General features: G+C 38.3%; 1 protein-coding gene across 12 annotated transcripts in view; it reads left to right on the plus strand.

The window, feature by feature from the left end:
- TJP1 (tight junction protein 1) overlaps window positions 1-21852 on the plus strand; it is a 190405-nt gene that overhangs the window by 143952 nt on the left and 24601 nt on the right. For all 12 annotated transcript variants that reach the window (XM_042039671.1, XM_042039673.1, XM_042039670.1 and 9 more), the window contains 8 exons: window positions 6289-6345; window positions 10805-10929; window positions 11143-11245; window positions 12679-12958; window positions 13521-13624; window positions 14430-14598; window positions 14957-15101; window positions 20721-20857. In XM_042039671.1, coding sequence (XP_041895605.1) covers window positions 6289-6345; window positions 10805-10929; window positions 11143-11245; window positions 12679-12958; window positions 13521-13624; window positions 14430-14598; window positions 14957-15101; window positions 20721-20857 — 1120 coding nt within the window. The remainder of the gene's footprint in view (window positions 1-6288; window positions 6346-10804; window positions 10930-11142; window positions 11246-12678; window positions 12959-13520; window positions 13625-14429; window positions 14599-14956; window positions 15102-20720; window positions 20858-21852) is intronic.

A 21852-nucleotide genomic window follows, 5' to 3' on the forward strand; every position in this document is an offset into this window, starting at 1 on the left:
AGGTGAATGTTTGGGAGGAGTGGAACTCTTGACTAGAGCTTGGAACCTGTACAATATATCAAATGGGAAAAAATTGCAATGAGCACTGCTTTACTTTTAGGTGGTTAGTACATCTGCTTTAGAGAATAAGGTTATTATTTCTATTTCAAGAGATGGTTGATATCACTTCTGTGGATGTGCACTCAGAAGGGGAGTCTGAAGACTGACTTCTCAGCTTCAGTGATTCTGTGGAGTTTTTTTATACACCTCTCAAAAGAGTCCTTTAGTGGGTGCTTTCTCCTCAATTTAGCAGTGCTGCGTAAAAGAGATAATCAAATAGACAAACAACGTGCACCTGATGCTCTGTGGCAGTCCCTGAGCTGCTCTGTCTGATCTCTTGAGTCTTCTCCTCTGTTCAGGAAAACAGTCCTTCTCCTTGGAAGGAGTGATGATCAAATAAAAAACCAAGATACAGGCTGTTTGCAGAGTGTAGGACAGAGATAGCGGGCTGTGGGTGGGAATGTAGCTGCAGCAGTGTGCAGTTTGCTGTGGGGACCCTGCCTCAGTGCTCTCCTCCGCCTGACTGCCTGCACTTGCTCCAGAAGTTGGCTGCCAGGATTGGAAATACCTCAAGTAACTCTAAGGTTCCCTGTAGAGAGGCTGTGGTGCATTGTGTATGTGTTAGACTATGGAAGACAAAGCTCTCCTTTCAGCTGATAAAATCAGTCAGATAATGGGATTCTGACCTCATTGCACTAATTGCAGGGGAACAACTGTTAAAAAATGGGTCTCCTGCCCCCAGTCAGCTGAAGGCTTTTATGATAAGGCAATTGGAGGGAATCTGTTGGAATTTAAGGTGGCTGTAGTTCAACTAGGCAAGGACAAAGGTGAGTATCTGTAGGGAAGTCATCGTGGTTGGTGTTGGAAACAACACTGTGCTGCAGCTGAGTGCTGAAAGATGCTGTGTGTAGGGAAATGACCTCTTCATTCCTTGTTCTGGGCTGGCTAAGGGAAGATTCTGTTTTCTATACTTCCTCAGGAAGCTGTGTGTTTTGGATATTGACTTTGATTATGTTGGTTTTTTTAAGTGAATGATAAATATCACCCCCTAGATACCTAACAAATTGCAGAAATTCTTGTAAGAGTTTCAAATTCTGATCGTTCTGATAAGCACTTTTAATTCTTGTTCCCACAAGTGCAGTTAAAATGTATTGATACTGCATTTAACCTTTAGAACTTGGAAGTTTAATAGCATCCTGCTGCTGAACTGGACTTCCCCAAGAATAGTGGAAAATTAATTTTAGAAGCCAAATAGAAATGCAGCAAGATGGGTGAGGCATATGTATGTCTGGTGTATCCTTCTGAAGAGGGATTCACACTCTAAATGTATTATAGTTAATACTGTATGTAATACAAGATTATATAGTAGAGTATATAGAGTGAATACAGTATTTTTTCCCTCTTTTGACACAGCCCAGTACCAGTTCTTCCTTCTGTTTTTTTGTGTCATAAATAAGAACACTGTCACAGTTGTTATGATTTTCTCAGGATAAATAGGAATGTTTTTTGACATGAGCATTTTATTGTAAGTATGGTATACACAAGACTGCAAGCTTGAAGCAAAGCTGGTGTTCTTTTACATGGCTGAGTTTGTGATCTGACCATTCACTTCCTGTGGTTTGCTTGTTGTGGTTGAAAGAGCTCACAGCTGTCAGATACCTCTCCTCTCCCCACTGTGTTCTGTGCAGAATAGGAGCAATATGCCCCCTGAGGTAGCAGAAACAATTGCTTCATTTTATTGTCTGTAGGACAGCTGTCAATGCTGTTATGCAAAACCAGACTGGTAAAGATGCTAAATGCAACTTAGTGCTTCCTACAGTAGGTTCTTCTTGTGTACTCCAGAGGAAAATCTGTTTTAGGTAGATACCTAGGTATTATTTTCTCTGAAAATGTAATAATCTCTTTGTCCTCACTTTGTCCTTAGTGAGGAATGTATGGAAATGGATGGCAACTGTAGATATTTAACACTTACATTTATTTATTGAAAATTACTGTTAAATTTTACTAAGAAATAACATGATTGAAAACTCATTTGACCTCAAAATTTGATCACAATTGAGGAAACAATTCCTTAAAATCTATCTTGTCATTTAGAACACAATTCACTTTTTATGAAAAGCAGTTGAGTTAAAAAGGGAACAATAATTCCTATAGTAAATCCCCCTAGACTTTGAAAGAAACATTGGGAAACTATTCGGGCTTGGATGTCAAGAATATGTAGGAGCTCTGGCCTTAGTCTGAGCTGAGGTGTAGAAATCTAAAAAGTGTTAATCTGCAAGAAACCTCCCCTTGGGAAACTTGCGTTATTTTAAGGTAGAATACTAATTTCTGTTGCTGTTGTTTGAAGCTTTCCAAATGTGAACTGGAATTGTCTTCTCAAGCCTGTGGGTGGCTTCAGTGCTGCTGCTGGCAACAGCTTTTTCACCTGCGGTAAACTGAGCAATGGCATTTGCAACATGACTGCATTGAAATATGTTGAGAAGGGGGACAAAAGATGTTTGCTTTTGTTTGAAGGACCCTTATAAGACCACAAAGAGAGCTTTCTGAAAAGATGTTTACTTTGATATGTTTATTTCTAAGGGCAATTCCAAAGATGAAAGAGTTGAACAAGATCGGATATTTCCAAGATTCTGAGCAAGTGATAAGTTTCATAACTTCCATATTGATGAATTGCAACATCATGTATGACTCTATCCTTTAAATAGTAATAAAATAAATATAAAAAAAAAAACAAAACAAAAAAAAAAAAACAACACATCCACTTGCCATATACAGAGCCAGGAATACTAATTGTCTATGTAAAGGTGTTTAAGATGAGCTTAAGGAAATTTATCGTTTTAATAAATCAAAAGCATGAAATAAATCACTAAAGTCATGATATAATCATTCTGTCTGTTCTTTTTATTCTTAATACATGTGCTCAGTTCTGGGCTCCTCAGTACAAGAAAGACAAGGAGCTGCTGGAGAGGGCCCAACGGAGGCCACAAAGATAATGAAGGGTCTGGAGCATCTCTTATGAGGAAAAGCTGGACCTGTTTAGTCTGGAGAAGAGTAAGAGGGGATCTCATTAATGCATAGAAATATCTCCAAGATGGGTGCCAAGAGGATGGTGCCAGACTCTTCAGTGGTGCCCAGTGACAGGATGAGGAGCAATGGCCATAACCTAAAGCACAAGAAGTTTCACCTCAGCATGAGGAAGAGTCTCTTTCCCTGAAGGGTGGCAGAGCACTACAATAGTTGCCCAGGGAGGGTGTGGAATCTCCCTCTCTGGAGACATTCCAAACCCACCTGGACACATTCCTGTGTCACCTGCTCCAGGTGACCCTGCCTTGGCAGGGGAGTTGGACTGGATGATCTCCAGAGTCCCTTCCAGCCTCAAAAATTGTGATTCTGTGATGTAGAGTCATTGGTAATATAAATATAGGAGTTTGCAAAGTTGTCCACTTGCATTTCAAAGGTATTAAAGGGTCTCTGTTAAATTATTATAACTCTAGATTGGGGCGTCTTAGTATTCTCCTATATTCCTAGTTTCTGGGTTGTTAGGCTGTATATATTTCTCAGTTCCTGCTGAGTCACCTTGATTTCCCCTAAATTAGTGGTGGATAGCATGAAAAATAGAAGACTTTGAGTATGGCCTAATAAGAGCAGCATCACAACAGGGACCTCAGCTGATGGTAGCACAGGCTCATTCTTCTGCCTCAGTTGTCAGTGTTAAGTGGGATGAGTACCTTCACAGGTCGTCTTCAAACTTCCCTTTTTCTTTTGTGAGTGAATGCAGTTCTTTACAGATCAGAAACTAACTCAAGTAAGCAGTTTGTGTCAAAACCAACACTCACCTCAGACTGCCTTTGAACTGTTTTTCACTGTTCTTGATTGGACTGTTTGGGCATGCAGAAAGAATTAAAATAACGTATTACTTGCTTTGCTGTGTAACTAATGGATATTTGATGTTTCCAAGTCTTGTGCATTTGAAATGGATGTATTAGTAAAATCTAGGAGAGGTGATAGCAATAGTGTGAGCAAAAAAATGGGGAATAAAGTGGAAAGTCTGAGCTTCTGCAGAAAGGAGAAAGGCTTTAAAAGTGGCAGCCTCAATCTGACTGAGCAGTGAGTGCCCTGTCCAGGTTTAGAAAGGCTGGTGAGTTTGTGAAGTTGATTTTTTTTTTTTTTTTTTTTTTTTTTTTTTTAGCATTTGTCTTGGGTTTTTTGTGAAGTAGTGTCTTCTCACAGTTCTCAGAAGCATGTTAATAGGTAATTTCTGATTTTCTTAGTCATGGCTTAGCTGTTTTTGTTGTCTTGCCCTGCTCCAACTCTGGGTTTGCCAGTTCTCCCAGATCCAGTGGGAGCAGTGCTGAGCTGGTTAAACCGGGTTTTATCAGTTCATGCCATATCCAGAGCCAGTTGGTGGTGTTTGCACTGTGCCCTGTGTACCAAGCTCCAGCAGTGAGGCACAAGGACCCAGAGCTGTGGAAATCAGGCAGGTTGTCAGCCAAGGAGCTCAAACTGTGCTGGCTGAGGGGGGCTCTGCTGCTGACACAGGGCTGTACCTGTGGAGCGCTGCCAGAAGTGCAGTAAATGATCAGGCGGGTTAACTTATTTCTTGATAATTGCAGGTAGAAATGAGGCAGCCTATTTCAATTAGCATGTGAATTGCAACTTTTGCAGTCCTTTATTGGATTCCTGTTGCCCCTTCTGAACAGGAGCTTAAAGCTTTTTGCTTTAGAAGTTTACTTGCAGAGATAATTCTTCACTTGTTGATGAGATGTTTAGCCTGAGAAGCCCTTGCCAAAACTAAGACAGAATGAGAACATCAGAAATAAGGAAGAAAATCAGTATTCCTTGACCGTTTAACAAGCAAACATTCTGTTTTGTTTCAAAGATGGCTTTGTGTGTGTAAATTGTTACTGTTTTAGTATATAGTCTGAGTTTAAAAAGCTGGAGAGAAACGGTCTAATTCTGGGATAGAGTTGAATCAATTGGTAATGCAAAGGAGCAACATTTGGTACTGAACTGAGGAGAATTACAGCTGTTTGAATGAAATAGATCCCAATTAAGTCACAACAGCACTTTAAAGATAAGTGTTCTCTGAAAGAGAAATGAGCAGTAGTGTGGCACATCCTAACGTTTGAAATTCAAGCACAAGATGCAGAGGCAAAAATGCAGAGCTTTTTGGCGTTATGAGAAGAGCTCGCTGTTTGAACCCAGTTGCAAATTCTGATATTCTGAAATTGGAAAAAGTTTGTTTGTGAGAGTAAACACTCCTACTGCTATTCCCTGTAATACAGGGCTGGATTAAAAATTCTGAGTACTTTTTGTTGTAGTGACTGAGTTACTGTAACTGGAACAAATTGAGAGCAAAGTAGATTTTCAAAAAACCAGTACCACCATGTTGCAGAGATGTTTTGTGTTCTGATTCTGTTCTTTAATTAGTGGATTGAATGCTTATGAGAGGGGAGGGTGTGGAGCAAAACACTGCACACTCCCCCTGAAAAGGTAGAAAATGTAGCAGCAGGACGTTTGCTATGCATTTCCTGCTGCCTTCCTGCCTGTTTTCAGGCCTTGGGCTCTGCTAGGTTTTCATCCCTCATGCTATGTTCCCCTTTCCAAATGTTTGCTTGTCGTGGCACACTAAGTAGTTCTCTTTTAAGCAGAAATGCAGGTATGTCAATATTGTCGTAATGTTACTGTTTAATCTAGTTACCTTAGAGAGGACCTTGTAATTTCTGCAGTGCTACTGTTCACCAAAATAATTAGCCTACACTAAACTGCAGTCCATTAAATATGACCTGTGTGCATAATACTGTAGCACAGGTACTGTAATCTGTAGCTGGGTGTTCATGAATTAGCGGTAATCTGCATACAGTTAAAACAAGCAAAAGGAGAGTGTAAGTATAAATGTTAGAATATAAATACAACTGTTTGGACTACTGCAGGCTTAATGAGCAACCAAGAGTTTATATCACAAATGCTGCTTGGAGTCCTTCCCTTGAAACTTCTTTATAACTTCAAGCTCTGTAATCTATTTTGTCTGTTCTTCCCCACACCCTTTTCCACAGGAGCACAGGAAGTTCAGATGTGACATATAAAGGCAGGAAATGTGTAATGAATGAGCCAGGCCAACTTCTTCTGTAGCTATTCTATATGAATATTAATATTACTTTTGAATGTAAGTTTCTGTTTGTGGTATTATACAGCTATTGAAAGTGAAGTTTAATCTTTGGGTTGATTTTTTTTTTTTTTTTTCCTTAGAGCACAACAATGGAGGAAACAGCTATATGGGAACAACACACCGTGACTCTTCACAGGGTAAGTTCATACAATTGGCTCTGTGTGCCTAACGCAGGATACTGGTAGTTTTTGAAAACAATAGGAAAAGGCCAGATGTCAGGAAGTAAAAGGAAAGGAAACTGTCATATTCCTTTGTTTAAATTTAGAAGTGTTGTAAAAGCTCCATGTGATAGCTCTATTTGTTTGTTGGGTTTCAGAGATAAGCCTGCCTACAAATAACCATGCCAGAAACAAAGCTTTAGATTACATCTGTATTTAACTGAGGGGAGGTAGAAATCTGTGTTCATTTATGGTTGTGCTTGAAAGTTTTAAAACTTTATTTGCAGGGACACAAAATAATGTAGTTGCATATAAATAAATGTATTCAAAACTGTCTTATTTGCTTGCTGCTTTCTTAAACCAGTGGCTGGAAGTAGTGATTCTGGGTGGTCAGAATGTGTACCCTGCACAAAGGAATGTGTGCTGGGAATCAGTGAATAGCAAGACTGCTTTTGCATTTAGACTGATTCCTCTTGTTTGAGTTACTCCTAAATTAAACTGAGTTCTGATGCAGCTATCATGAAGCTGTACAAGAGAGTCAATAAGGAATTAATTGCTTAGCGAAAGTCAGAGCTGGGTGGGATGCCATTTCTGGCAGCAACTGAGTATTAAAGTGACCGTGGAATCGTGGTCCAAATAGCAGTATTCATTCTGAAACCAGAGAGATGTAAAAGTGTTTTCTCAAGGGAGCAAGTTCTACCATTTGCCTTCACTTCGTTGTTGAATAAAGGCATTTTAAAATTGTAGCTTTGGTGGGATGAATGGACCTTGGACAAAAAAATGCACATGTGTAGGTCAGCTGGTCAGATAAAATGGTAATTCTCTGTCAGACCTGTTAGCTGTTGATTCTAAAGGCTTTAATGTTGTTGATTCAAAGTAACTGTTTGGGTAGGTGCCGTTTTGTGAAGGTAACAGTTACACTCAGTTTGACCAGAAGGCTGACAAAGTATCCTGTCTCTGACTGCAGCCACGTGAAAGAAAAGTATGAGTGAAAATGAAAATGTGTAGTGATGTTTATCTAGGCTACTCTTTAAGCTTCCAACAATTTTTAGGTCAACAAGTTTTTGAGCAAGAAGTGTTATTTCTATGTATAATTAATTGCCCTTTATGTTTTCATCTTGAAACTGTCCAGTCATCCCTGAAATTTCTGTAAACTTCAATTCTTTTACTCATATTAGTGATTAAATCAGTACTGGTTTATAGTCAAAACCAAACAAAAAATGCTATAGTAATACAAGGTTGGCTCGTAGGCTTGGTGATACCTCATTTTCTCTTGAAGGGGAATTTTTCCTGGTCAATTGCAGCAGTAATTTCAGTGACACCAGAAGTGAGTTTAGTCAGTGCACAAAGACATAATGAAATGCTGCAATATGGTGTTACCTTGAACAAATTTTTAAAATAATTGGTAGGAACCAGAGATCTCGTGTTTGGCTGCACTTGCAGCATAGTCAGAAGTTCTTTTATAACATTGAGGTGAAACTATGATTTGACTATAATTTTGGTTATGATCTTTTATGTGCCAAAATTCTGCCAACTGTTCCGGTATAAATGTTTTGTTAGCTGATTAAGTAGCTCTTAGGTGTTGAAAGCTGATATGTACTGTTAATAATTTTGATAGCATTAATTTAGTCAATTAAAAACAAAGTTATTTCCATCTGACAGATAAAAAACCCAATAGCCTTATGCTAATGTTAAACAAACACATGCTTAGAATTTATCCTTAGCATTGGGAAGAGGGTTTACTGGTGAATTCCAGCACTACTGTCAAAAGACTCGTTAGAAAGTTTCTGGGAAGGAGAGGCTGGAATTTCTCAGCGTTTTTTGTTCCCTTTCTTTACCACCCTTTCAACTTCCTAGACTGGACTGCTACTTAACTCTTAAGAAATTGAGCCAGTCTCAAGTTCAGCTAAAGCTTATCAGGTAGCTACAGTTTATCTTTTATTGAGAGATCCTCTGGGTTTATATACTTAAAACTGCAAAGGACTTGAAGAAGGAACCATGCACTTTGTATGCAAATGTGGTTTTTCTCCTGCTTGGAACTCAGTTCTGTGTGTCTGTGGTAGATGTTGGTGTCCTTCCCCCAAAACACAGAAACCAGGTATGTACCTACCTTTTTGCCTGCCCCACACTGCATTACTATGGGGAAGTAGGATAGTACAGCTCTTTTTTTGGTGTTTTTTCTACAACATCTGACAGGTGAAGTTGTGATACAAGAGATTTTTCTTAATGCAGTTTTACTTAAGATACATGTTAGTATCCTGTATAATCTGTAGTGATCAACATCTTGCTATTTCCAGACATGTTTAGGAACTATGCTCAGTTTTCAGAGAGCAGTTCTGATAGTCAGTTGTCTCTCAAGATGATGGTAGGCAGCAGGATAAAATGAAAAGTAGGTAGGCTGATTTTTACTGGAAGGTTTCTTATGTGACCTCTTAAATTTTCAGAAGGATTTAGGATTTGATTTTTTAATTGGGAGTGTTTCTGAAGACCTTGATTTATCTTATTAGAAGCTCTTTATCTGACCTGTAGGCTCTTTTAAGTGCTCTATATGAGACTCCAGAAGCCTTGAAGCAATGCAAGGGAACATCGAAGTATGAAACGTAGTCATCTTCATGCTGGTGATTTGATTTGCAAATCTACTTTTAAAAAGTAGTATGGCAAAAAAGTGGTATGGCAAGCAGCAAGATAAGGCTTACAGTGAGTTAGCCTGATGATTGTATTTCTTATCATGAGTGGAGAATTTAAAAAATATTTTTGTTTATGGTGAAGGAAAGATAGAGAATATTTAAATGAAGTTTGACATAAATGTCTGTTATTATCTCTTTTTCTCCCTTTCCTTCCCCACCCAAATACAGTACAAACTAAGTTCTCTTTGTTAGAGCAATGGAAAACTAAAAGGAGGAGTGTCATGAGAGGGGAAATATTCCTGTTTTGAAAGGTTTTTTTGTAACATATTTGTGTAGGCTATTATATATTCTCTTCGACCTTAAAAAATAAAACAGAAAAAAACGCTCGGCTCTGGCCATGAGTGGACATTGAGATCCTCCTTCATGGCACCAAGCTTCAGTTAATTCTTGCATCCCAGCCATGATTTCTGGTTAATCTAGCTAGGATGTATTTTGAAAAGAAGTCCATTCATCCTCTAATGAATTAAAATGGATATAAAAGAAACAGTAAGGTGTAGCCTTCCCCAGTCCCCCACGCTTAGACCAGCTTCCTTCTTGGCAACAGTATGGACTAACTGCTTGACTCTATTTCTGAGCAGTGAATCTCCAAATCTGTATTTTAGTACTGTATGTTCCAATTCACTGCTTACAGGCAAATCTGAAGCATCTCTTTATGACCTCTGTTTTGGGAGGAAATAGGAAACATGTTGGTTTTGGGCAGTAATTAGTGTCCAAAAAACTGAAAGTCACGTGTCTTGCAGCCAGATGCAGACTGCCATGTTGTCTCTGCTGTCACTGGAAGGTTACGAAACTCCTTGCTAAAGCTGGGTCATGTTTGTTGAAAAGTCTGAAAAAGAGGAGGTGAAGTCTGCCAGCACAAAGTGTGTGCTGTGCGAAATTGAGGGGTGGGATTGACCCAAACCTGATTTTTTCTGTCCAGTGACTGCATTATGCATAGTTGAAAATTGCAGGATTTGAGTAAAATTTAAAGCATTTAAATGGTAATATCCTCAAAATGTTTTCTGTGCAATGATGAAAGAGCTAGATGGTTTGCAGATCAGTTATACTTAGAAAGCTTATTTCCCACCCTCTCTGCTTCCAGGCAGAAATGTAAGCATCATTGTTGTATCTTGAAATATCTAACAGGAATAACTTTTCAGAGGCACTGACCTTGCTGTAGTGGCAGGTCACCCTAGAGGGAGAAGATTGAAGCAAATTACTTTTGTTAAGATGCAGATGATTTGCAAGTGCTGACAAGGTTTTGATGTATTTAATGGTACAAGGGATCTTGGTATTATTCGTAAGAACTGAGCCTGCAGTCATTCTACTGTGTGCTTCAATCCTGTCAGTTCCTGAGCTAAGTGAGGTCAAGCTGGGTAAATACCATAATGTGAAAACTCAAAGAAAGTGTTGCAGGAAGTGATACAGGGGTTTGAGTCAGTGTTGCAGCTCAGTGGAATGGTTTGTTGTGCTTACTGAAGATTGAGGTCTTGCTGATGACCACCTGAGGTCTAGGCCATAAAAATGCAAATGAGAACTCTAATCTCTTGGGAGAGACTAGGTAGTTACTCCAAAACTCTTTGCCTTCTAAAAGTGCTTATTTTTAATCTGTCTCCTGTTACTGGATTGCATAGCATTGATTCTTTCATTGGTCCTGCTTTCTTTCAAAAACTTGTATTCATCTCATAGGACCTTTTTGTGTTCAGCATGGGAATACAAATTGTGACCGTTAGATATTGGAAAGTAAAAAGATTTCTCCTGTTACGTTATAGGCCCCTGGATTTGGATTTGGTATTGCAATATCTGGAGGAAGAGATAATCCTCACTTTCAGAGTGGTGAGACATCAATAGTTATTTCTGATGTGCTGAAAGGAGGCCCAGCAGAAGGACTGCTACAGTAAGTGCCAAACTGTACCTGGGTTCTGATTTGGGGGCATTCATCTTTGTCGGTAGTAGGTTAACCTAATTGTTTCGCTCTCAAGTTGTCTGTCTGTAACTGTTGGTTTAGTAGGTTAGCAATACAGGCAGTTGGCTCAGGGGCGCCTATTTACCAATATTTTCTTCTTGGTATAAAGTATTTATACTGTACACTGTGATGTTTTTCATGTAGAGAAAATGACCGTGTTGCAATGGTTAATGGAGTTTCAATGGATAATGTCGAGCATGCGTTTGCTGTTCAGCAGCTGAGGAAAAGTGGGAAGAATGCCAAAATTGTAAGTGAATGTCTTGAAGACTTAAAATTCCATAGTTATAGAAAATGACTAAAATACAAAAGTGAAATAGTGAAATGTCTGCTATAAAATATGGGCATGATGCAAGGTACCTGAATAACACCTATGTGATGCTTCAGGTTTGAGTGATGACCACGGCATGTTTATCAAGTGGGTCACTCAAAATGTTTTTTTAAAATGTGAATGATGATTGCATAATTTGGCACTGGATAATTCAGGCGCCTTTTCTTTATGGTAAAGTTCTTCTCAGACTGCCAAATTGTGGCAAATAAGCTTTGTTTAATATTTGTTTACTTTGTTGGATGCACTATTACTGAGTTTTTCAAAGGCTGGTGTAAGCTAAAGGACAAGCTGTTCAGGCACTAACACAGTTCTTTTTGTGCTCAGAAAACAGTTTGCCAAAATTAAGTATAATTACCTTAATTCCTATAATTTTGTAGGCTTATTCTAAGTGGTTGGTTTTTGAACTTTTGCAAAACAGAACAGGTCATCACCAAAGGGTGGTAATCCAGCTTTCTGTAGAAGTTTGGGGGTTATGCTACAAAAAAATAGAACAAAAAATGCACAATGTTAGGAAGTTCCTTAATTAATGAAAACAAACTCCTAGGGCTTGTAGAAAAGCTTTTGTGCAGGCAGATTTTTTAGTACATTTGTATGCTTTAATGCTGTTGCAAAAAAGTGTAATGTTTTGCATTTGTAGGTTTGGTAGCAGTTCTTTAAAGCTTACAGAAAGCAACGTGTGGCAAGCCGTGCAACGCTTTCAGTATCTTAAGTATTTGGTGTGTAGATTTATGTAAAAAAAAAAAGTATTGAAAGCTTTATGGTAGAACTTGGTTTGGTTCTGTAATACATAGAAAATAAATCTCTGAACAGGGCTGGCTCATATTCTGGAACCAGCTGTCTATGTTAGTGCAAACCAACTTTGAACTTCCAAAAGGACTGCTACCCTTCCTCCATGTCTTGCATAAACATTTCTTTGGAAGACTGGGAGGCTTCAAAGTTGAGCAGAATTACTGTCAATAACATACTGAGTATACACTAGATTACATGTTAGCAAAAAAGGTTTTTAGCAGTGCCAGTAACTGATTTTGTGGTTTTAAACAAAGAGAGGGCATTCAGATACACAGCACTGAAGATAGAATATTGTTTTGTGCTACAAAGGCTGTTATCCTTTTGCCACTTTTGCATAAGTATTAAAAAGCACTAAAAGAACTGTAAAAACAAGTTTCTAGTAATCTGTATTGATAAGTCTCCTGTATTAATTGGATATAATTTTATAATGAGGATGCAGCAATTCAGAGCATTCGCAAATACCTCTGCATGTTTTGAATTCTGGGATTAGCTTGGCTTCTGACATTTAGCCAACACCATTAGCATTACACAGCCAGAGGCTGATATCTACTGTTGGGTTGTAGACTATCCGAAGGATGAAGAAAATTCAGATTCCAGTGACTCGACCAGACCCTGAACCAGTGTCTGAAAATGAGGATGACAGCTATGATGAAGAAATCCGGGATCCAAGGAGCAGCCGTGGTGGTCCCGGTGCCAGCAGGAGGCACGAGAAGAGCTGGGTCAGAGATCGCAGCGCGAGCAGGGAGAGGAGCTTATCTCCAAGGTCAGACAGGAGGTCTGTCACCTCCAGCCAGCCCGCAAAACCCACCAAAGTCACACTGGTGAAATCCAGGAAAAATGAAGGTAACTTGTCTGTACATCCCTTGCAAAAACTTTTGCTGGTTTTAAAGGCCAGCTGCTTCACTCAGTGTTGTGTTATGGGCTGTGTGAACCATGCTGTTACCAGTTGGCCCATTTTACCAGTAGCTGGCTTAAAACTTAAAAAGTGCTATTGTGTTTCTAGTGGTATGTTTTGTATTCAAAAATCTGTGTGCTTAGTTAAGGGTAAACTATTATATAGTGTAAACAAATCCCAGTTGTGCAGCTGACATCTGGTAGTCAGCAGCTACCTACCTACACTTTAGCTGGGTCTTTAGTGGCTGTCTTATTTAGAAGAGGAGAAATTGTAGGTAGCATCTAAATCTGTTGAACAACAGCCCTGATTATAGGCAGAGTTAGGAAAAGAGACTGATAAAATGGTAAAGCTCTAACATAATTCTACTATGGCCCATTGTGTGCCAAGTTCTCTCTCTTCATGTTCCCTGTGTAAATACTGTATAAAGCAGTGTTGTAAATCTCCAGATACCTCTCTTTTTTTTTTTTTTTTCTACTGTAACTTCCATCAGTTTTTTCTTTTATTGTAAAGAGTATGGTCTGCGGTTGGCAAGTCATATATTTGTGAAAGAAATATCACAGGATAGCCTGGCAGCAAGAGATGGCAATATCCAGGAAGGAGATGTTGTACTGAAGGTACAGTATATGGTGGTAGGGGTTGTTCAAAGGCAAAACTTATTGATAGAACTCTGCTTAGAATTGACTCTGTCAACAACTTGATTATAGTTAATAGACAATAGTGTCACTTTTCATGAAATAATTTCAAAGATCAAATTTAATATAAATGAACCTCTCTAAGGAAAGGAAAATTACTAAGCCTTTTTGGTATTATTCCCTAAGCTTTAGTCAGACAAATAATGCCCACTGTAAATACATAATAAAGACTATTTGAAAACGTACGAAGCTTTGCTTAGTTGCAAGTAAAATGTTGTGGATTAATTTTTTGTGCCCCATCCCTAGCAGTGTCCAAGGCAAGCGGATGGGGCTTTAAGCAGCCTGGTCTAGTGGGAGGTGTCTCTGCCCATGGTAAGGTGGTTGGAACTGGATGGTCTTTGAGGTCCCTTCCAACTCAGCCCATTCTTTGATTTTTAATTTATACTAAGAATTTTTATTTTAAGGTAGTGCTGTGGATGTGTTGGTGAAGGAAAATGGACCATTCCTTACTCTGTTGAGCATAGCAGTGCTGGTTCAAAAAACATAACTAATCTTTTACAAGTTTTGTATTAGTGGTAGAAGCTTTGACTTTGAAAGTTGAAAATAATTTTCTATATTATGCAATATTTTGGATGAGCCCAATGGTCTTCCACTATATTATGGTAATTTGGTAAATATTTAACTATTTCTAAATATTATCAGACAGAACACCGCTATTTTTGCTGGAGATTCACTGGGGTTTTTTTAGTAAGTTTATATCTGTTCTTTTTTCCCCGCTCTATTCCAGATAAATGGCACAGTGACGGAAAATATGTCCTTAGCAGATGCCAAAACATTAATAGAAAGGTCAAAAGGCAAATTGAAGATGGTTGTTCAGCGAGATGAACGAGCCACACTGTTGAATGTCCCTGACCTTTCTGACAGTATTCATTCTGCTAATGCTTCAGAAAGAGATGGTGAGTATAAAAACTTGATTTCTAAAGAGAGAGAATTCCTTGTGTTGTCAAGATGTGAAATACCTAAGTGGGATGAGAGGGTGGGGAGGAGAAAGAGTTAGGAATAAGATTGTAATATGGGTAAATTTTTGTTTGAATGTGAATGAAATCCACACCTCCAAAAACCGTGGAGAAAAAGATACAGTCCCTATTCTTGTGGCTGTTCTTTCAGGAATATTAAGTTTGGTTTTTCTGTAATAATAACCATAGATTTAACATCTTCATAAAAATTCTCTGCAAAAGCTTATTCCCATTTGAGCAGGTCACACCACCATTTAAATTACAGTCATTTCATGAAAAAACAACTTTTATTTAACAGACATTTCAGAAATTCAGTCGCTGGCATCAGATCATTCCAACCGATCACATGACAGGCCCCGCCGCAGTCGTTCACGATCTCCTGACCAGAGGTCAGAGCCTTCAGACCATTCCAGACATTCTCCACAGCAGCCCAGCAACGGCAGGTGATGGCAGCATTGTATTATTTTTAAATCAACTATTTAATGTGACATATAAGTTGTAGGAGTGCTTGGATTTATATGGTGTAACAAATGTGAAGCAGAACTATGGAAGCAGTAATATGACATTCTTTGTCTCAAGAGATGCAGATAATGATCCAGATATTTTAGACTTGAGGAGGAACTGAACCTTTCTTTAGTGTTACACCTTTTTTAAACATAGTCATAGAGCATGGCTGTATGAATGATAATGTAAGTTTGATAGCAATATGTTATTGAATAATATGTAGTTGTATTTTGGTTTTAGAAAGCAGTTAGCTGTGAGGAGATTTGAGATGACCTGTAGCACAGTTGCTGTTGCATGTCCAGCCTGGGTAAACTTGTTGAAATCTTGCTTTGTTTAGGCATAGGGATTATCTTATGTTTCTAAATATGTTTAGTTCCTACAAAACAAGGTGTATTGCACAGCAGGTTTAGCTTTTACACTCTAATTTTTAATATTTGAACTTGGTAATGGAACATTGATTATAATTCTTCAGTACATAAGTCTAATTTTATTTGAATTCAGATATAAGTAATGTACTGTATGGTTTGGAATTTTTTTTCCTGCCATATGAAACTTCAGTCCTGAATAAAAAGTCTGCCCTGTTTTGGATTTCTGCAGTTTGGAAATAGACATTCTAATTGATTGATATAGGTTTCAGTGTTGGATTTCAGATTCTACTAAATATTTGTAAGCGAAAAGTTTATCTTCTGACTGCTCATATATGATAGAGCAGAAGTTAGACTTGATTTGTGCAAATTCCAAATTCAGAGCCTCCATCTGAAGATTTTTAGATGCTGCTCAAAAACTCTGAGAAAACAAATTGCAGCTGGCTGTTTCATAAAAGATATGCCTGATTGCTTATTAATAAAATTTGGTTTGCCCAAGGGGAAAATATCACTTACACCTTCAAGGCTTTTAGTCTTTTAAAGATAATAAAACTGCAAGAGAGATTGTACCTGCATATGCACCTGCTTGGGGTTATGGGTTACAGACATTCTTGCTTCTCTTGTGTACATTGTTCAGAGGGACCACAAGGCATGAAAGCTTGTTTTCCAGTAGGAACCCCATTAATGGGAAAAACCTGAAAGCAAGTTCCCAGAGGCAGGGCTTTGATTGTGAAGGTTGAGAGATCTCTGTCATATTTAAAAGCTGTATGTCTTGATGTGCATTTCTAGTCCAGGCTGATAGGGTTTGTGGAGGGAGGAACAAAAAACTATCAGAACTGTAACTATGACTGACTTAGCTTAGTGTTAGTGCTTTCCTGCAGATGGTCACTTCCTCCCTGTAGACCAAACTGTTGGAAGAATTAAATCCTCCCTGAAGGGAACTTTGAAGTTATCTCAACTCTGAATGCATCCGTTATATCTTCTTTATGAGCAAGAGCTACTTTGGCATGACTTGATTTCCTGCGCGACATGTCCCTTTCAAGATCAGAAAATCTGGGCCCTGAGCCATGTAAAGAAAAATGTGTTGAGAGCAACTTCTCTTTGTAGTGGTTGTTTGTGCAAGTTTAAATCTACTATAAGATCAAATTAGTTGTTAACTACTTATTCTTTTTTTAATTTGGTGGAAAATCTGGAGGAAGAAAAAGGCTTGAGAACGAGCTGAGGAAGAAATGTGCAAAAAGTCTTCCAACTAAGCTTAAGGAGGATGTTAAAAATGTATTGAAGATAATGAGTCTTTATTTAGACACTGCTCTGCCAAGTGTTTGTATGTTAATGAGGAGGGAAATTCCAGGGGAATCCTCTTAGTCCTATCATACAAGCTTAAGTACAGACTGACATTTCTGGGTGAGGACTAGAGTACAGAAATCTGCTAACAGATCTGCTTCAGTGTTGCTTTGGGGTCTGACAGGGTCTTTAATGTTGTCCACCTTTCAGTATTCCACACTGGTATGTACATCAGGCTGCTTGCAATGCTCCTGGATATAGAGTTTCCATAACAATTGCTGTTTGATCATTCTGTCAAAGCATTAAATAGCACTTTAGTTTTTTTTAGTCTAAAGAAAATTCACAGATCTCTCTTGAACAGTCTTTTTAAAACTCAAATCCTAAAACTTTTTTCTTAGCTTATTAACAGAAAGGACTAATTTTGCTTTGTATAACCTATAAAGAGTTGTACTTAAAAAGTTTGAATGAGTAAAAGAAGTCTCTGCACCTAAGCTGGAGAGTTGCTCAGGACAAGTACCACATATCCTTTCTAAGCTATCTGGTCTTACTGCTGGCACTAAGAAGTTGTTGAGCTAGGTAAGCTTTTTGACCTATCCTAAAGACTGGGATTTATAGCCAGGTGCTGCCAAACCTGCCAGATTTTTATCTCTGGGCTGCCCTTTACTAATTGAAAGAACTCCTGCTCGGGAACTCTGTCTCCTATGCTGACTTCCTCACCTAGATATTGGAATAGCAAAAGCATCATCTGATATGTTTAACACTTCAGCCCCAGCAAGAAAGCTGTGGTAGCTTGAAGAAACCACTGTAGAGGTCATCATTATTTCTGGAAGGATGAAGCTGACTTCTGTAATACCCTTGTCAATTTATATGTGGCACGAGAGATTGGATATTCTGTCCATTTTCAAAACAAGCTGAAAAACTAGGATATAAGATAAAAATCAGGCCTATTTTGAATGTCTTTAGGAAGATGCTACTTTACTCTTAGTCTTTTCTTGCTAAACAGTTTGAGATGTGCTGAAAACACATTTGGGAAGAGCTTATGAGTTCATATTTTCTGTAACTTTCTGTAGAGACAAACATTGTGTTGCAGGCCATCTCTTGTTCTGCAGTAATAGCCACAGTGGATGGCACTAACATGTAGCTGATTGCATTTTGTAATTTAAAAATGTTTCCGTTAAACACACTTTAAAAAAATGTCAGGGAGAGGAAGTGAGGTAGAGGGGGCCCTGACACAGCACAGATGTTAAGCAACAGTGTCACAGTGCACATAGGGAACTACACTTTCGTCTCTTGGGAAGTGCAGCTGTCAGTTTTTAACAAGTTTCCCTCACCTGGAACCAGTGGTGGCATCAAGTTGTTTCCTGTATCATCTTGTAATGTGAAATATTCAGAGCTTACTGGCCAGTTTAAGCAAAGTCAAGGAAAAAATCTACTCCCCTGCTTCTCTGATGTTTCCTTTTTGTTCTATCAGCTTTTTCCCATTTAAACTTTCATGTCTTAGGTAGAGTAGACCTGACCTTTTGCAGGCATTTGAGTTGGCAGGGTGTGTTTGCCTACACACATGGCAGCAGCCCAGGAGCCTGTTGCTTCAGATACTCGCCTGACTATTTTTTGCTGTGCCCTCAGTGTCCGTATTTTAGTTACTGTTCTTGAGAGCTTCCACATTTACATGGTCTTGATGTATGCAGGAATCAAAGCAGCGTTAAATTACACTGGGTTTGGACTGTGTGGAGGAAATGGAAAATGAATTTTGTCTTTGTGTAGTAACTGCAGTACTTTCTGCCTTATTTTTAAAGCAAAACAGGTATTATTACTTTGGAATAATGGTGCTTTGAAATGTTAGGAGATGCTTGGAAGCAGGTAGAGAGGGCTCATGGGGAAATTTACTGTAGTATCTCCTTAACGAGTGCTCATTACCCAGAAATCTTCGGGGAGTAGAATTAGTTGCAGCTTACAGTATTACAGAACTTTTCTGTTTCTAGGACGCTTAGCATGAATTAAAATAGCTAAATACATGTGTCTGTTTTTAACAAGCCAGGAACTATTTTCAAGGGAATGAACAGTGCAGTCATGTTTTAGTCTGGTACTGTGTATCTTATGCACCTAAACTGGAAATCCAAAAGAGGAATAAGAAAACTTCTATCAGTGGTATTTAGGAATGAAGTAGAAGGATAAATGCTTATTTTCATTTTGTTACACATACTTTTAGCATCCTTTTAATCAACTGTGCAAGCCTCCAAAAGGGACTTTATCTGGATAAAAAAGGCATAAATAGGGATTTTTAAACTTAAACTACTGTGCTTGTTTTTATTAATGACTTAAAACTGTTTATAATGCAAGAATGCTTCTGTCTTCAGTTTGTTGTGGTGATTGGAGTACTTTTTTGTATTCTATTTTGTTTAGCTGCCTTCGGGCACATGGTTTTAAAACTGGCAGAGGAATGCATGGAGAAGTTGTAGTATGTCTTGACTGAATAGCTAAGCTTTGTTTCTTGAATTTTAAACTTCATTTTGCTTCGGGAAAGCACATTCTGCTTGTTTCGATTTTTGCAATTTCTTTTATTTTTTACTGCACATCTTGGATGAACAGACTTGCTGGAATCTGTTTTCTGACGTTATTTCCAACTCTTGAAGTGTCATTTCTGATTAGGATCTTAACAGTCTTAACTCTGTATGATGGGATTTTGATCCGTTTGTGCTTTATGGGCAGTGATGCTCATTATTGCCCAGTAGCACCATCTAGCTGTTGGTAGTGCAGAACTTCTCTCTCTTTCCCTCCAGTACAGACCTCTCCTTTATGACAGCAGATGAGCTTGCACCTACTGACCAAGCCATTGTTATCCTTGAGAAAATACCTTTTCCCCCCATTCTTGGCAATTCAGTCTGGTATTATATAAAAGGCTGGTATTTGTTTGTTTATTTCAAATATTCTTTATATCCTTGCTTATTTGCCAACTCCCAGGAAGAAAATTTTTCTTGCTCATTATTAATATTCATCTGTTCCAACCCTATTAAATTATTTACTATTCATCAGATAGCAGTGTAGTGGCTAACATTTCAACATGCAGCACATGTTCAGTTCTGCTGTGGTACAGCTGGTAGCTGTAGCTCAATACAACAATAAAAGATGATCTTTTGAACTCAAGGAATAGAAATTATGTTCTTTAGAATTTTCCTTGCTTTCATAATTTAAAAACAAGAACTTTCTTGAACTTGTCTTAAATTCCTTCAGTTTATACACTAAGTGTGTGCAAGAAACACATAAGAAGCAGCATATTGTCTTTTGACTAAAATGCGTGGATGAGAAGCACTCCCATCTTGTAATAGCTGTGGATTGAAGGCCTCATCTTTGAGATGAGAAATGAGGGACATGTTTGTATGGGCCTTGGCAAGGCTTTGCAAAGGTAAAAGGTGCCACACCAGCGGCACTTGTGTTTCAGAGCAGCTGACACACGAAGGAGCAGATAAATTAGCATGGTCACAGCAAAGCCTAAGAATTAAGTCTCAACATCCATGTTTTCTATAGGAAGGGGTGAGAAAAAGAGCCTTTTAATGGATTTTCTTCCTTTCTTCCCTTTGCTTCTCACTTCCTTATATATTAACATACATCACATGTGTGTGACTTGTGTGCTTGAAGCAGAGAGCCATCTCTGTCACCATGTGCTGCTGCTTTCTCAACAGCCATATCTAGGGAAGTCTTTGCTAACGTGAAATTAGGGACAAAACACTTGGATTTAAAGTGGAAAAAATTATTAATAACGTGATAGTCTAAGAACAAAACCATCTGAAATAGCAATGGTTATACCTTACCCTCAGCTTGATGAGTGAAAGTATTTATTCTTTAGTCTTAGTAGACTGAGATCATAGAAGCAGTTCTGTATGCAGAGTGGAATCTTTTTTTCTAATGTAGTCATCGAAGCAGAGAAGATGAGAGAATAACTAAACCAGGAGCTGTCTCTACACCTGTAAAGAATGCAGATGATATTTCTAAAACTGTGGAAGAGGTGACAGTTGAAAGAACTGAAAAACAAACTCCACCACTCCCAGGTAAAAATATTAAAATATATTAATTATGCATGTTGTTGAGAATGGATGACCAGTAAAGACTTAATGCTCTTGCATATTTGTGGAATGACTATCAAGTCTTAAAACAGACGAAGTCCTAATTATTTTTATTTCTGAATACAAGCAGTCTTTGTAACCATAATACCATTTATATCTTAAGAGTTTTGGTCCTGAAAACCTAAGTTGTGGGGTCTGTCATTATATAGGGGTCAGATTTCAGTGTTTAGGGTTGTAGTTATAAGTGATGGTTGTAAAGAGTTTTGTACTGATTTCTCAGGCAAGGTTAAAACTGTCGTTTCTTTTCTGAGTGTTCAGCAGCAAGTGTGTTCTTATGGGTTACTGTAGCAGACTATATTTGTAACAAGGATGTAGTTAAGCCTGTTTAGAACTACTGTTCCCAAGATACAACTCAAAACAATCCAAAATGCTTTGTTCATGTAGCACTTAACTACAGTCATGGACCAAGAAGGCAGGTGAACAAATGCAGTACAGCTAATAAAACCAGAACAAAATCTCATTCCTTTTTCCCAAAAGGGAAGGATAAGCTAAATGGCAGCAGATAAAAGCCAGATGGTGTAAAAAAGGGAAAAAAAACCCAAAAACAAACAAAAAACCCAACCAAACAAAAAAAAACCCAACAAAAGATGATACAGGACACTATTCCAGGCAGGCTGGCACTTAACAAGATTTTTGTTTACAGAATGAGGCATTTCAGTGAAATTACGAGTGGAGAAAGGAGCTGTGCAGACAGTTTAGAGGGAGCTGTTCTTGAAAGGCTGGGTGCAATGAGAGATAGCACAGTCAGGCTTGAAAATATTTGAGGACCTAAGGGATAAGCAGTGACACTTTAGCGTGTAGTAGTCAGTAGATTAGTGAAGAACTGGAAAGGTTATGATCTTGATAGACTCTGAAAGATCTTGAAAGTAAGAACAGTAGGTTTTCTGATACAGCAGCCATTATTAAAAAGATTGTCATAG

The sequence above is a fragment of the Corvus kubaryi genome, unplaced genomic scaffold (genome assembly GCF_017639235.1).
Source record: "Corvus kubaryi isolate FWS band 111438036 unplaced genomic scaffold, C.kubaryi_AGA036_p1.0 37394, whole genome shotgun sequence".
NCBI lineage: Eukaryota > Metazoa > Chordata > Aves > Passeriformes > Corvidae > Corvus > Corvus kubaryi.